The sequence below is a fragment of the Cercospora kikuchii genome, assembly GCF_019650295.1.
Source record: "Cercospora kikuchii DNA, contig_00001, whole genome shotgun sequence".
Classification (NCBI taxonomy): Eukaryota; Fungi; Ascomycota; class Dothideomycetes; order Mycosphaerellales; family Mycosphaerellaceae; genus Cercospora; species Cercospora kikuchii.
In genome coordinates, this window is record NW_025408582.1 from 4,969,592 (window position 1) to 4,983,572 (window position 13,981).

A 13,981-nucleotide genomic window follows, 5' to 3' on the forward strand; every position below is an offset into this window, starting at 1 on the left:
TTCGAGCAATTATGCAGCTTAAGCGACTTCATTCAGATGACAACAAAATTCAATCGCTCCCGCTAGTGCTTTACTGTCCGTGGTTGCTTCGTGCTTCGAGCTTCAACCTACGGGGCAGTCAGGTCATACCCAATCAGCAAACTTCGGCGGAACGATCTTGAAGATAGGGATAAATATCCACCGCCAAGCAGAGGACAATATACCTGCAAGAATTTTTAGTTCCCGTCCATCGATATGCTTTGACTACTCACAATCCTACGCACTGGGCACCCGCAAGATAGTTACTTTTGCATAGATACACCAGCAGACCGAAGACATACACAGTGGCCAAAAGAATATTGCACAAGAAGCTGTCGAACACCAGCACAAAGCCTTTGCCGAACATTTCGCTGACAACGAACAACAGAGGAGCCACAAATAGAGCCGTATGGATACTCGACCCCACAGCAGCCTCCAATGCCACATCCATACGGTCTTGCCAAGCGAGTCGACAGATTTTGTTCACCTCCACCATCTCAAACAGCATCGGCAACAGGCAAAAGCCCAAGAATTCGTTACTCATATACCAATATTCGCGCGGTGTCCCTGGACATATGATTAAAGCTGCTTGCACCAATGACGTTCCGCTGAAGTATGTAATAGCCACAGTGATCATAATCACCGAAGAAGCAGTTAGCGTGCCTGCACTGCGAAACTCGGTTCCGTGCACGGGCAAGTCGGAAAAAGTAGAGCCGGCATCGCTTCGATGGAGGGCTTCTGCCCGTCTTCGCCATGGGCGCCATGGCCAGCCGAGATATACTGCGTAAAGCCCGAAGAACGTCACTGCGATGCCCCACGAGACAATTCTGATATCTATGGCCCGTAAGCCACAAGCGGAGATCCAGTACGAAACATTCAGCGCAGCGGCGTGTACGAGCAGAAGCGCTGATTGCTCTGCGATGCTTGGGTCAAATCGTGTCTCGCTTTGCCGCATTCCCGCAGTAATGAAGCAAAACCCAATCGTCTATAGTACGAATTAGTTCTGGTTGGTACATATTGACCTTCAAGTCATACCAGGAGCAGGGTCGATATGATTTTGCCGACAATGTATGCCTTTGCAACCGCATGCTGAGAACGAAGCACGGCAAGGATGACAAGCTGCAGCTGGCGTTAACGTACGAAACTGTAGTCTCGAAACTCCCAAACCCACTATTGTGTCGAGTGAAACAGTACCTAGAGTGATTCCCCAGACTCGACGAACGGCTGGCGACGAGACTGACAAGGTTTCGCTGGCGTATCGAAAAAGCCCAACAGCCGCAGCAAGACTGAAATAGTTGAGCAGGAATACAATATGTGCGTTCCAGTCCTGTCCATGGGACAAAAGGGCCAGTGGAATTAGTGGGACGAAAATGATTGTCCACGAACACGTGGAAAGCAGCCAAAATTTCCTGCTGGCTGCTCTGACAACGCGGGCAGGTATGCGTACATACCCTCGGTGGTCAGAACACGCGGTGATCCTGTTGCTCCTCTCCTCGAACAAATAATCGTCGACACGCTCCCAGATAGACATGCTCGCAGTACACTTCGGTGTCCACCTGCCTGCAAAAGAGTGCGCTTCCAGACGAGAGGCAGGCAGTATGGCGTAGAGCAGGTGTCGCCTGACTACCCCTCCTGCTGTGTCACCCAATCCTGCATGCGCCTCGCCGAGCTGAGCCTTGCGCCTCACGTCTGGCTACAACTCTTCAGCTTGGTCGTCGAGAACGTAAGTTCGCAGTTCGACTTCAGATTGGCAGCTTAGCCATCAGGCTCTCGCCGATCATGGGTCCCTTCGAAGCACTGTCAGCTGCAGCGGCTATTGCACAGTTTATAGAATATGGCTTGAGAATCACTGCGACGGCTGTCGACATCTACAAGAGCAGCAGTGGTACTACGACGCAACTACAACATGTCACCGATATGACCACGCGCTTCCGAGAGTTGAATGTTACCATCGAAGCGGATTGCCGAAAGTATTCGAGGACACAAGATCCCGGCGAGAAGGTCCTTGGTGCTATTGCCGCCGAAACACGAACTGCGGCTAACCAGCTGCTGGTTTTCCTCGACGGTCTACGACTCAAAGGGCCGAAAACAACGGCAAACAGTTTCATGAATGCGCTGAAGATTGATCGAAAACACTCCAAGCTTGAAGCTCACCAGGCAAAGCTCAGAGCTCTTCGAGAGCAGCTACATGACCACATATTGAAGATGATCAAGTGAGTACACCATCCAACGACCCAGGCATTTCCTGACGTAAGCGCAGTGATCGCCAAATCAGTCTGGCGAAGACTTTGGATCAAGTCGATCGGTCGATCCGTAGCTCAGAAATCGCTTTGATTTCTGAATTCGCCCAATGTCGCAAAGATTTAGCTGCTGCTTTGCAAGCTAGAGATAACGATCCAGTGATCAGCCTACTTCTAAATACGGAAAGAGAGGGCAGACTGGTGATGAAGCGTAAGAGCATCCTGGCAAGTTTGAGGTTCGAGGAGATGGATTCTCGGCGTTGTCGAATCCAAGATCCAAACACGTCAACCTACGACTGGATTCTCGATGAAAGGAAGCAGTCATACCCGATCGTCCGTTACACCACCTGGCTACAAAATGACTCGGGTTTTTACTGGGTCACGGGCAAAGCCGGGAGTGGAAAATCGACGTTGATGAAGTATATCAGCGCTCACCGATCAACCATCGAAGCCCTCAAAAAGTGGGCTGGGACCCGCAGGTTGATTACTGCTTCTCACTATTTCTGGTACCTGGGCACTTCAATGCAGCGTTCATACGAAGGTCTCTTGCAGTCCTTGCTTTACGAAGTGCTGCGCCAATGTCCCGATGTCATCGAGCAGGTATGCCCATCTCGGTGGAACGACTTCGTGCAAGTGAAGTGGTTACTATCAGAGCTTCTAGACTGCATACAGCGTCTTGCTGTAATCAAGCCAGTGGGAGATGTTCGAGAACCGTGCTTCTGCTTCTTCATTGACGGACTTGATGAGTACGAGGGAGATGACGATGAGGTAATCAAGCTACTGCAGAAGATCTCAGCATCCGAAAATGTCAAGATTTGTGCATCTAGTCGACCATGGGAGGTTTTCGAGCAGTCCTTCAGGGAAGTGAAAGCTCAAGGGAACAGCCTTGAGCTACATCTACATACCAAGGACGACATCAGAAAGGTTGTGGAGCAGGAACTTGGTCCTGCGCTTGCCCAGAGACACGATCGAAGGGTGTTGTCAACCTTGGTAGCAGAGATCATCGAAAAAGCACAGGGTGTATTTCTGTGGGTTGTTCTGGTGATCAGAAAAGAGCTTCTGAAAGGTCTCCGGTATGCTGATAGCATTGAGCTGCTACTGGAGCGCTTGAGGGCAATTCCTCCAGGTCAGTATCACTCATGCATTCTTCTGAACAAAGCTGATGTCAGAGCTACAGGATTGATGGAGTACTTCGAGCACATGTTCGCCAAAATTGATAAGACTTATCAGCAAGATACGGCACGAATTTTCCTTTCTTGCCAAAAAGCAATGGAGCCCCTTCCCATCGCTGTTCTCGATGTTTTGACGAGTGATGATCCAGAACGCTTAGCGGTCACTGCTCGACACGACACCAATCCTGGCTGTGACGGAGTGGAATGGATAGCTCGGGTGCGAGCACAGGTTAACGGACGATGTCAGGACCTGCTGGCCGTTGAGGCTATCGAGGCTGTCGACTATCAGCAAACATCATCCGCCGGAATCGCAGTACCTGACAACTATCGAATCGAATTCCTTCATCGCAGTGTCAAAGACTTTCTGGACGAGCCGGCCATCCTGGCACTCCTCACTCAAAGGGCTGGTACAGAGTTCGACCATTCTCTCACCTTGTTCGCCGCATACTGGCTTTGTATCAACACAACTCGGCGATTTGGCGAGTGCGAAAACCATCTAAGTAACTTGAGATTACAACGCGTGATCGACTGGTCGACCGCCGCATTGATTCATGTAGCGAGCATTCGGGGGCCGGTGGAGCCTCGCCGTCTGATGGATTTTGATTCTGCTATGAGTGCTGTGTTGCCCGGGTCAGCTTCCGGCCATTGGACCAATGTCGCAGTGGGAGCTGGATCTATGTCTCAAGGGGAGATAATTACCGTTGAACGAGGCCAACGAGACTTTCTGAGCCATCTGATCGAGCTGAACAACGTGAGTGGCGTCGAAGCGCTGTTAAGTGAAGACCCCGCTAGGCTGAAAAGTAAAAGAGGCCGTCCGTACTTGGACTATGCGCTGCGTTATTCCCGAAATGCTGAGTTCAGGCGCCGCATAGGAGACATCCAAAACCAGGAGCTGAAAAATAGTGCGATGGTGGAGATGCTGTTATCCTATGGATGTAAGCCAAACGAGAAGGTCTGGATCACCGGCGATCGGACAGTGTGGGATTTGTTCCTGGCCTACCTCTACGACAGCCGTGACTCTCCACACATTGATGGCAGAGAGGTAGCATGGCAGCTAATCCTGCATGGTGCTGTTGATGTGCCACGTTGTGAAGTCTCTGGTACAAGGCAGGAAGTGACTGCAAAGTATCAGGATGTGCATATTCACTCAAAAGCAATGACGATGGAGGAGATCCTGGTCGCCAAATTCGGTCGGGAAGAGGCCACTGCTATGTGCAAGCAAGTTGCTGCCAACAATCACGGCCGAACATGGACAGCAATGCTAAGATTTTGGTAACACGTACAAACAGCGATGCCTATTGGGTTTTACCTTCCATCATTGGGGAACCATCATTCATGTTACAACAACGGACTGGGAGGTGAGCTCTGCTTCCAGGACTACAAAGCAAACCGCCGACATGATAGATAGGTGTAAACATATCGATAGACAACTGCCAGAGCCAGGAGCTGAGCAAACGAAGAGTACAGCGATGTCCACACGACAAGCCGAAGTGGAGACAAGCGCACTTCTCCGCTGCTCATGTCTCCGCTTTGCATCACATGTTAGTCCTTCTGTCTTTGGAAGCGAGAAAGGGAGACTCGAGGTTGCAACGAGACATTGGCATCAAAGCTGGATGTTCGATCGGTTCGATATCTCTTGATCTGGACAACAAGTTCTGCCCTTGCATATTCAAGTCTCCTTCGCGCCTAGTATATCTGCCTCTTGCAGCGTATCTGAGGCGCTCTATCTCGCGAAGCGAGGCAGGCGTGGAGTCAGAATCACGATGGAATATGGGTGCTGGCGAAATTACATTTTCCTCTCACTAAGTAGAGGACTAGCTGACTTGGTGGCAAAGTAATGAGAACGATGCAAGAATAAAACAGCATTCAGTGTTCAGCATTGTAAGTGTGCGTTGGAAAACATCCACTCCCAGTGACGTCGCCAGTTGACATCTGTCCACACCTTCGGTGTTTCACACAGGAATTCTAACATAAGATGGCATTGGAGGACTAAGGTAAAGTAGAGCCAAAGCATGCATCCTAACGGCATACAAATGCTGCGCCAATGTTCGTTGTCAAGCTCCACTACCCAAAATCTCGATAGAACGGGACAGCTGCTCATGTTGGTGCCTGTCGCAGGCTACGCTCGACGTGTTTCAGATCATGTCTGTATCCAGTTGTTCCTTGTCGCGGGTTGTATAGAGTTGGCTTGCTGCGTCACCTCAGGCTCGAGCGTCAATGTTGCACAAAAAGAGCCAGATGCCCTGTCTTCGATGCTGATCTCTCTGCAAGACTTCGCTCACAATGCCAGCGAGTGACGACAACCACGGCTCTGCTGAGCCTAATCTCGATGGAGCTAAGCATGAATTGTTCAAGATGGCCTTTGGCAGTCCAGTAGCGGAAGCCGTAACGCTCGATGGCCCAGAAATGCGAATTCTAGATGTTGGTACAGGCGACGGATATTGGCTTTATGACCTCCGCTTGCAGCTACACGACCCGGAACATGCGGATCTTGTCGGCACAGATGCGACCATCATGCCTGCCGAGCAGCGTCCATTCACCATCCCACACAATGTGCGGTTTCTGGCACAGCATCCGCGCGACGACTGGCCAAACGACATCCACGGGTACTTCGATCTCGTCCACTGGCAGAATGTGATCTCTTCAAGCGAAGGTTCCTTCGAGAAAGCGGTAGAGATCGCGGGACGTCTTCTTCGGCTGCTCAAACCGGGTGGCACGCTGTTGCTCGTTGATCGATATTTCGAGCCATCAGCCCTGCCGACGGCTGACACGCCAAGCAAGAAGCTGTTCCAGATGCTGAGCAACGCCCTGTCTTCGGGCGGGATGGAAGGCACGCTGGGAGGCGATCTGCCTGCGATACTTGATGTCGCAAGCCATAGTTCCGGAGTCAGGCTAGATGATGTTGGATTGAAGAAGAGCGCGAGCCGAATTGGTGAAGGAGCTGAAGGATATGCCAAGGAGCTAGGACTGGCATGGCTGAAGCAGCTCAAAGGCGACAGAGGTGGTAGTCGCAGCAAAGCGGATGCAGATCGCTTCGATGAAGTTGTCGAGCAAGCAGTAGAGGAAGCTGAGAACCAGGGGTTCGAAGTGGTGTGGTATGCCGCCTGGGCGAAGAGGTCTGGAGGAGATGCTAATGGAGCCATTGAGATGCCGGCTTGAGCGTCCGCAATATTGATTTATGGCACGCGATCTTGATCGGATCGGAATATCTGACCGTAGTCTCCTGCATTCGGCAGTCTGCAAATCGTATGTGTATGGAATTTGGCGGGCTCGGTATTGGTCAAGAAGACACCAGAGTGGTGATCTGCAAAGACGAAGTCAGCGGAAAGGCATTCATATAACGTAGAGCTGGATTCTTTACCGAACTCGAAAATAATGACTGGACTTTGAATGCGATAGTAGAATGCATCATCATCTCCAAAACCGCCAATCCAGCTGAAGTAGGTCTCGTCGAAGTGCTTTCGAATGAGCTGCTTCTGCTTCGCCCGAGTACTGTCGGGGTAGTACAAGAGAAACTCTTCTGCAATCTCTAGAACGGTGTTTTGCTGGTCGGCAGTCATCTCGGACACTTTCACGCCCTCGTAAGGCACTACTCTGTTGTCTCGAAATGCACCGCACAGGTGGCGTTGATCATCCTGGTTCCAGCGATCAATCTTCACGTCCCCAGTCTGCAGCATCGCGGGATCTCTCAATAGCTTGTAGGTCTGTACCACTTGTTGTTGCTCTTTTGGCAGACTCTGCATGAGCTTGAGGCCCAGATCACCCTGCGTATGCAGGATCTGTGTTCCTTTCCACGGACCGCTATCGATCAGATTTGGCTCGGCTCCTGTGAAATATGGGGCAACAACGATTTGTGTGCCTTTGAGGAAGACATTCAAGCACAAATGATGACCATAAATCGACCAGCCCCAAGCTTGGTCTGCCGATGGCTTGCCGAAGAGGAGGAAATTGTACGAGTATTGATTCATTATCCTGGGCACTTTGCACACTTCGCCCAGGAAGTGGTTGACGCGCATAGCAGCAAGTGCTTTCTGATAGCCGGCAGAGGAGAAAGTGGCTTCCATGATACCCAGGATGGATTGTGCTGTCTCTTCCGACAGCTCTTCCAATCTGAGGCCAAATGGTCGGAGTAAGAACTCGGGGTTGGACCAGCAGCGCCATTCTCTGGCGTTGAGTGAGTACTGGACCTTCGACTTTTGTGAAGAGTCTAGTTTGTCGAGCAGTGTGTTCGTTGCGTTTACGATTTTGTCAATTTGAGCGCCTGCGAAGTCTTCTTGTCGGAAAACATCGTGGCGGATTTTGCCTGGCTCGACGTCAGATTTTCAACTTAGTCAGTGGTTGAACGCCTACCGTCTGCTGTCACTCCCTGGAAAGGCTCCTCGAGAAGTTGCTCCCACGCTTTGGTAAGCTTGTACAGCCATGGCGGATGTCCAGTCTTCTGAAAGGCTTCAGAGTATTCATATGGACTCTGCTGGGCCGAAGTTGTGAAGCGAGGAGAAGTGAGATCTGGCAAGTGTTGTCTGAAGGCAGACGCGAGTCCCTCGTCGATGCCGTTTGTGGTGGTCGTCATCTTGGCCAAAAAAAAAATGGTAAGAGCTGATTCGATTGTGCCCTCTCAAGCCGCACTGTGCTGATCTACTGTATATGCCAGCGCGTCGCGATATCGCTCTTGCCCAAGGAAATAGTTGACGACATCTCGCCAGCGATGGAGTGAAGTGCGCGTTCGGCTTGCAACTCGGCAAGGTGAAGCACTTCTCCGAGGTGTCGGAGATAAGTGGAACACGTCCTCCACATCCGAGCTCGCCGCCGCCCTCTCCACAGCAATTCCACTGCTTTGGAGAATTGAACTGTGCAAGTCGGAACTCTGCAGCAAGTTACGAAATTCTTGTGACCCGGGCGAAACTCCAGGGAGCAGCTCTTGCACATGAACCAAGCTGCAATTATCAGTCGAGAGGCAGCGCCGAATGCCCGGACATAACCTCTCGGGCGTCCAAGAACCTCCCAGAATCCATCCATATTCCATCGACTTTCATTCTCGATACTCCCTGCTGCTCGAGAGTAATCCCGACTCTGAGAGCCGAAAGTCATTGAACTTCTTTCCGCGGAATGGCAAGGCACGGAGCCAAGGTCTGGACCGACCGCCACATGCTGCTCGGCGTTAACCACGACACATTGTGTCTTGACGTCTTTATCTCACCTCACCCGTCCCTGTTGCTGCACTCCCTTCCGCGCTATTGACACTGCAGCTCTTTGCACTGACGATGGTATCAACAAACATGCCTAAGGGACCATTCAAGCTTGTCACAGTGAACACAGCACCAGAGCGAGCAAAACGCCTCGTTGGACGTGTGGCACAAAACCTCCAAGAGACGTACGAGATTCAACACCTCCACAATTGCGAGAGTAAGCCAAGCTGGCAACACTCACCTATTCAGCCATCGAATTCTGACTCGAGCTATCAGGAATCGACGAGGTGCAAGCAGCCGTGAGGGAGAATCAGCCTGACCTTCTGTTTTGCGCATCAATGTGGAGCGCTGAAGAAGCAGAACAAATTCTGAGCATTGCAAGAGAGGTCAATCCCAACATCATCACCTACGCCATCCCACACGGGCTACAAGTTGAGCAGGGTCCGGATGCTATAGTCGAACACCTTACACAGAAGCTACCGCCGATACTCGAGGCCTCCTACGGGCAAAATTCATGAGCTTGATACGTCTCGCTTTCAAAATTACCATTTGAAGGTGGCAATTTTGTGTCTCAGACAGCGTCCTGCGATATTATCGCATCCCTTCGTCATACTAGAGGGCGGCGGCCCCTGGCTGTTTCCAGAGAAAGATAGTCTCTAATCCCAATTGGAGGCGCATCTCCGACAGACCTCTGCAACACAGTCGTGCCTCTTATTGAAGCTAAGGAGCGGGGACTATTACCATCTTTCAGAGAAGACAGTCTCTGATGCAACATTGGTAGTGTACTTTCGACACTTGGACAGTGTTGGATATCGCTCACCGCATCCTCAACCTGTCCCATTCCACCTGGTGCCATCTCATCTCTGTGAATCAGACCTTGGCTCCAGGCTTTCCATTTACACTCTTGTTAGCTGTGATTTCGCTCGATTTTCAGAGACATTACTCTCACGAGCCAATCTCAAGTGGTCTCAAATCTATTCTGCTTCAGTTCCAACATTGTCGTCGTCTCGGCCAGTTTCTGCTTCCTCAGCGTCCTCCATTCCCTCATCTCAATCACCTTCATCATCATCAGTCTCTTCTTCGCCGCTGTGTTCGTCGTCGCCCTCGTCTCTGGATCGCTCCTCATGATCACCATCCATGAACATGACGCCGTCGGGGTTCTGATCGTACTCTGCGGGCTCGCGCTTCGCGGCTGCGAGATTTTGCAAGTCTGCTTCAGCTCGCGTCTTGTTGTATCTCGATTGCCACTGCCGGATGTTGCGCAGCAAGACCTCGCGTATACTGGCCACCATCCGGAGGAAGGCATCTGGCTGACCTTTCCGCGCAGCCAGTGCAGCATGCATCCCTGCAGCCTCCTTTTCCTCCTCATATTCGTCCACGTTCTCATCCGCAAGTTTTTCTGCTGCGCTTCGTTCCACAGTCTGCGACCCACCTTCGTCGAATATAGATGTCTACATCTTCCAGAAATCCCTTGAGACTCTCGCGTGCCTTCGAGAAGTCTATAAGCTGGCCATCCGGATCGAGGTCGTTGGCCGGATCGTATTCGTCCTTAAATCCCTCGAACTCGAAGCCGTCCTCCGGGTGAGTGTCATTGGCGGTGGGTCCATATCTTCATTGAGCTCGTTTCTGACGACTTCATCATCCTCTTCTTCGACAACTTTACCAATTTTGTTCTCGACGAAGGAAGCATTGAAATCCTCGTAGTCTGGATAACGCTTCCGAGCGGTCCCTCTGGCCGCATCTTGCTCAGCCATGACTCGAGCTTTGATGTTGGCGAGCATCTACTGTCTGGAAGGTGCATCGGCGGTTTTGTCTTCCTTGGTCTTCTTGGTTCACTTCTTCGCACCGCTGACAGCTACTCGATCAAGAGACAGAGTATTCTTCCACTGCTCGTTGGAGGTGCCGCCTTTTTTTCTTGGACGTCCACCACGAGCCATAGTGAAAGCGAGCCTTGCTGGTGGGAATCTTGATAATACGATCTGTGCTGTCGATGCCGATTGTTCTGTTGGTGCGGAGCACCTGAAGTGTGAATCTAGTCCTGCCGTATCATATCAGCAGTGGACGAAACGTGATTGCGTTCTTTGCATTTTATGTCTCTATCCTAGGCCGCGTATCAAAGGCGTTCTGTCTCTCGAAGCGAGACAGGCTCAAAGCTAAGGTGATGACGAGAGAGCGACAATCGTAGGTGATTTCGAATTTCTTCTCCGCTGTCTGAAAACAGGCACTGAACGCCCGTCTCGCTTCGAGAGAGCGATTGCCTTTGACACGCTGCGAAAGGCAGAGGTACAACGAGCGAAGAGATTCTCGCGACGCTTTCGAGGGATACGTCGTATCGGCTCTACTTTCTATGTTGTTCTCTGGCAGTTGAGTCAGGTGTCCTTGCGATCCACTGCTGAGTGAATGCGTCTCAGAGCACAGCCTGCTGTGCTTCTACTGCCTCCTCGTATCAAGCATACATGCGCTCACATATTAGATACGTAGGGCTCTGTATTCCTCGTGATGTATATCTGCCCGATCAGAATAACCAGAGCAATGGTCGTGGCAATGGCGATGATTGGCAGATTGACCCATATAAAGTCTCGACTTCGCACGTGAATGCCCATTCGGTCGAGAATGCTGCGCCATAGAAGACCGGCCAGTGAGGCCGAGAACGCCGTACTGAAAGCGCCGTAGTTCAGGCCTATCGCCATGCTGTAGACTGTAGCCCAAAACTTTCTGTTACTGATGGGTAGCCCGTTTTGTTCATGAATTTCGACCCATGACTGGACTACCCGGCAGAGAAGAATGGCCGTGCCGATGTTGGTTCCCGCAAACTGCCTGCAAGTCAGTAGTGGTCAGAGGCCACTGTCGAAGAATCTCAACCTACATTGCATAGAACAATTGACAAGAAGCCCATCCCACCAATTGCACCAACGACCCCCGTACGGTCGACCCAATGATCCCAGCCATACGCAAACACCGCAACCCAGCCCTTGGTGACCAGGGCTTGAACGAGCACGAACATGCAGAGAGCAAAGGGAACCAACGGGAAGGGCAGATGCGTCATGACCACACTGCTCGCGGGAAATGTCCTGCGCAGCCATTTCCAGCCACGAATTGTTTCGGAATGAAGGGTTCGTCGCTCGGAGCTTTGCATTGCCGCCGCCATCTCGCTCTTCGAGTGCTTAGAATTGGTGCGCTCTTCGTTTTGAATGGCAATCTTCTCAAGCACGTTCTCCTTCGATGGTGTTTGTGAGCGATCTGCTCTTGGCGACTTCTCGCGTACTGCGTCATGTAACGCTTTCCGGCTCTGCCGTTCAGTGTCCGCCTGTTCATCCACGCTCTCTTCTGACAACCCTTTCTTCTCGACATCTGCAGGAAGCTCTGTAACGCTTTCTTGATCATCGGTGCGATAAGCCACTTCTTCGCTTCCACTAATTCTTTTCGATGCCAAGCCAATATTTGATGAGTTGGCCGCAAGCTGACGCGACTCGTGCCGGTGAATCCAGCCAAAGCAGATATCCCACGAGAGCATCAATACTGCGGCAGGCAGTGTCACCCAGAACACAGGATGCTCATGTCCATTCGAGCTTGTGGCATTCATGACGAGGATCGTTACGAGCGTGGCACTCATGATGATGACGCCCACAATGGCACTCTTCTTGTCCAGATACGGGTTCAAAACGGTCGATATCGCGAGCGCACTCTGCTCTTCTGGCGTCAATTGTTTGTGGTACTCTTGTGGTATGTTTGGATTGACCGGCTCTGCGTTCTTGATGTTTTCTGGAAGCTCCTCGAGCTCAATGACGTGGGGAATAAGCCCGTCCTTCCGGAAGAGAAGCCATAGCAGGCAAGGGAATAGAAGAATTATAGTCCCCAGAACAGGTACAATGACATTAACGGTAAAGCCAATAAATTTTATTCCGAAAGCACCAGCTAGGACTAGATTCGTTGGGTTCGATGAAACGAGCACAGCTGAACCGATGTTCGCTACGGTAAATTGCGCGAAGATGAAGGCTGTGGCGTTCAGAATGTTGCGCGAAGCCTAAGCATGGTCAGCGACAATCGCATCCCAGTCGTGCTAGCAGGAGAAGAACAGACCTTGGAAAAATACGCCAAGAACGGCGTACCCCCTAAAATAATGGGGTCGTTGCCAACGAAGCAGGCCATGACGAAGAAGAACGTATACAGATAGAAGTATAGCCGATAGCCGTGCTTACCTCCTTTCCGCAGAACACGGCAGGCTAGCCATCGAATCAGTCCTGAGGCATCGATGGACAAGGCAATGTAGGCTAAAGACAAGAAGAAGACCATGATATCAATTGGGGCAATGTGGTTCGCCCCGACAGTGCCATCGTGCACTTCAGTTCGACCAATCGCTCCGATTGCAAGCAAGAACAGGTCTGCGATCAAGGGTGCTGTTACGAAATCCATGGGGAAGTTCCATCGTTCGAAGGCGATTGCTCGGACCTGGGAGACCTGTCGTTGCCTCTTCTCCCGCCTGGGCGGCAGCACTCGCAGGCGGGCCAAGACTGCGAATGTAGCATTCACAAGCCTTTGGGGTATCCAGATGGGGATGTGGAAGGGGAAAAGTACAACGAGGTCTGAAGAACGCGCGGATCAGCGCTGGGTTATGTCTTGGCATTTCCTGGATCACTTACTGGCGATGACGAAGATGATCAGAGTGACAATGGAACGCCATTGCTTGATGCGGTCCGTGTCCAGGTCGAGCCGGGCTGTGTCTGCCATGATTCTGCGAAATGGTACGGCGGATGGTGACGAGACGTGATTCCGCTCGAGCAGCACAGGAACCCCCACTCTGCTGCTCCAGACGCGACGCAGCAGAGCCACGAGGGCGACAGTTAAGTAGCTGTGCTCCCTGCACTCAAGACGCTTCCATCGCGCACGTGTCGGCCCTCGGGCAGCAAAAGGTTGTCGTCGTCAGCAAGCACGACCTTGTTTGACTAGCGGTCCGGCCCGTCTCCCGCTGTCAAGACTTCTTCCTGTTGGCCCACGTCGGTCGACCAACAACAACACTCTGCACGATCTCACTTCTTACTTTGACCTCGCACTCCCTGAGCAGCTGAAGTCGCCCAGCTTCATCCTCACCTCAAACACGCTCCGCCCTCCACACCCCTCGCGTCGTCTCTTGGCACCCCATTCCGGAGCGCAGAGCTTATCATCATCGCGGGGAGGAGCGTGCTCCCTGGCATTGAGGCCGGCCTATCCCACCGACGATCATCCACGCTGGGCACCAACATCGCTCGTATACATAGCTCATCAGCAAACTCTGCCTGGACTACTCCCTGCAATCTTCAATGCCACGACAAATTGATGTGAAACAAGACCGCCATGATCTCAGGCAGTGCAGAGATCTTCCAAGCTG

General features: G+C 51.8%; 6 protein-coding genes across 6 annotated transcripts; 3 read left to right on the forward strand and 3 right to left on the reverse strand.

Moving 5' to 3' along the window:
* Window positions 1-1,797: 1,797 nt before the first annotated feature.
* On the forward strand, window positions 1,798-4,706 carry CKM354_000195000 (uncharacterized protein; the record flags this gene model as incomplete). The annotated part of the gene is made up of 3 exons (XM_044797086.1): window positions 1,798-2,231; window positions 2,279-3,384; window positions 3,436-4,706. 3 exons carry the CDS (start codon window positions 1,798-1,800, stop codon window positions 4,704-4,706), a joined length of 2,811 nt encoding a protein of 936 aa, XP_044653021.1.
* A 1,007-nt stretch (window positions 4,707-5,713) lies between these two features.
* On the forward strand, window positions 5,714-6,589 carry CKM354_000195100 (uncharacterized protein; the record flags this gene model as incomplete). Its single annotated transcript, XM_044797087.1, has 1 exon — window positions 5,714-6,589. One exon carries the CDS (start codon window positions 5,714-5,716, stop codon window positions 6,587-6,589), a length of 876 nt encoding a protein of 291 aa, XP_044653022.1.
* A 17-nt stretch (window positions 6,590-6,606) lies between these two features.
* CKM354_000195200 (uncharacterized protein) lies at window positions 6,607-8,000 on the reverse strand (the record flags this gene model as incomplete). Its single annotated transcript, XM_044797088.1, has 3 exons — window positions 6,607-6,734; window positions 6,792-7,733; window positions 7,781-8,000. 3 exons carry the CDS (start codon window positions 7,998-8,000, stop codon window positions 6,607-6,609), a joined length of 1,290 nt encoding a protein of 429 aa, XP_044653023.1.
* A 691-nt stretch (window positions 8,001-8,691) lies between these two features.
* Window positions 8,692-9,134, forward strand: CKM354_000195300 (uncharacterized protein; the record flags this gene model as incomplete). Its single annotated transcript, XM_044797089.1, has 2 exons — window positions 8,692-8,833; window positions 8,893-9,134. 2 exons carry the CDS (start codon window positions 8,692-8,694, stop codon window positions 9,132-9,134), a joined length of 384 nt encoding a protein of 127 aa, XP_044653024.1.
* A 531-nt stretch (window positions 9,135-9,665) lies between these two features.
* Window positions 9,666-10,370, reverse strand: CKM354_000195400 (uncharacterized protein; the record flags this gene model as incomplete). The annotated part of the gene is made up of 2 exons (XM_044797090.1): window positions 9,666-10,048; window positions 10,280-10,370. The coding sequence occupies 2 exons, from the start codon at window positions 10,368-10,370 to the stop codon at window positions 9,666-9,668; spliced, it is 474 nt and encodes a 157-aa protein (XP_044653025.1).
* Window positions 10,371-11,078: 708 nt separating this feature from the next.
* On the reverse strand, window positions 11,079-13,344 carry CKM354_000195500 (uncharacterized protein; the record flags this gene model as incomplete). The annotated part of the gene is made up of 4 exons (XM_044797091.1): window positions 11,079-11,429; window positions 11,483-12,640; window positions 12,697-13,199; window positions 13,257-13,344. 4 exons carry the CDS (start codon window positions 13,342-13,344, stop codon window positions 11,079-11,081), a joined length of 2,100 nt encoding a protein of 699 aa, XP_044653026.1.
* Window positions 13,345-13,981: the final 637 nt, after the last annotated feature.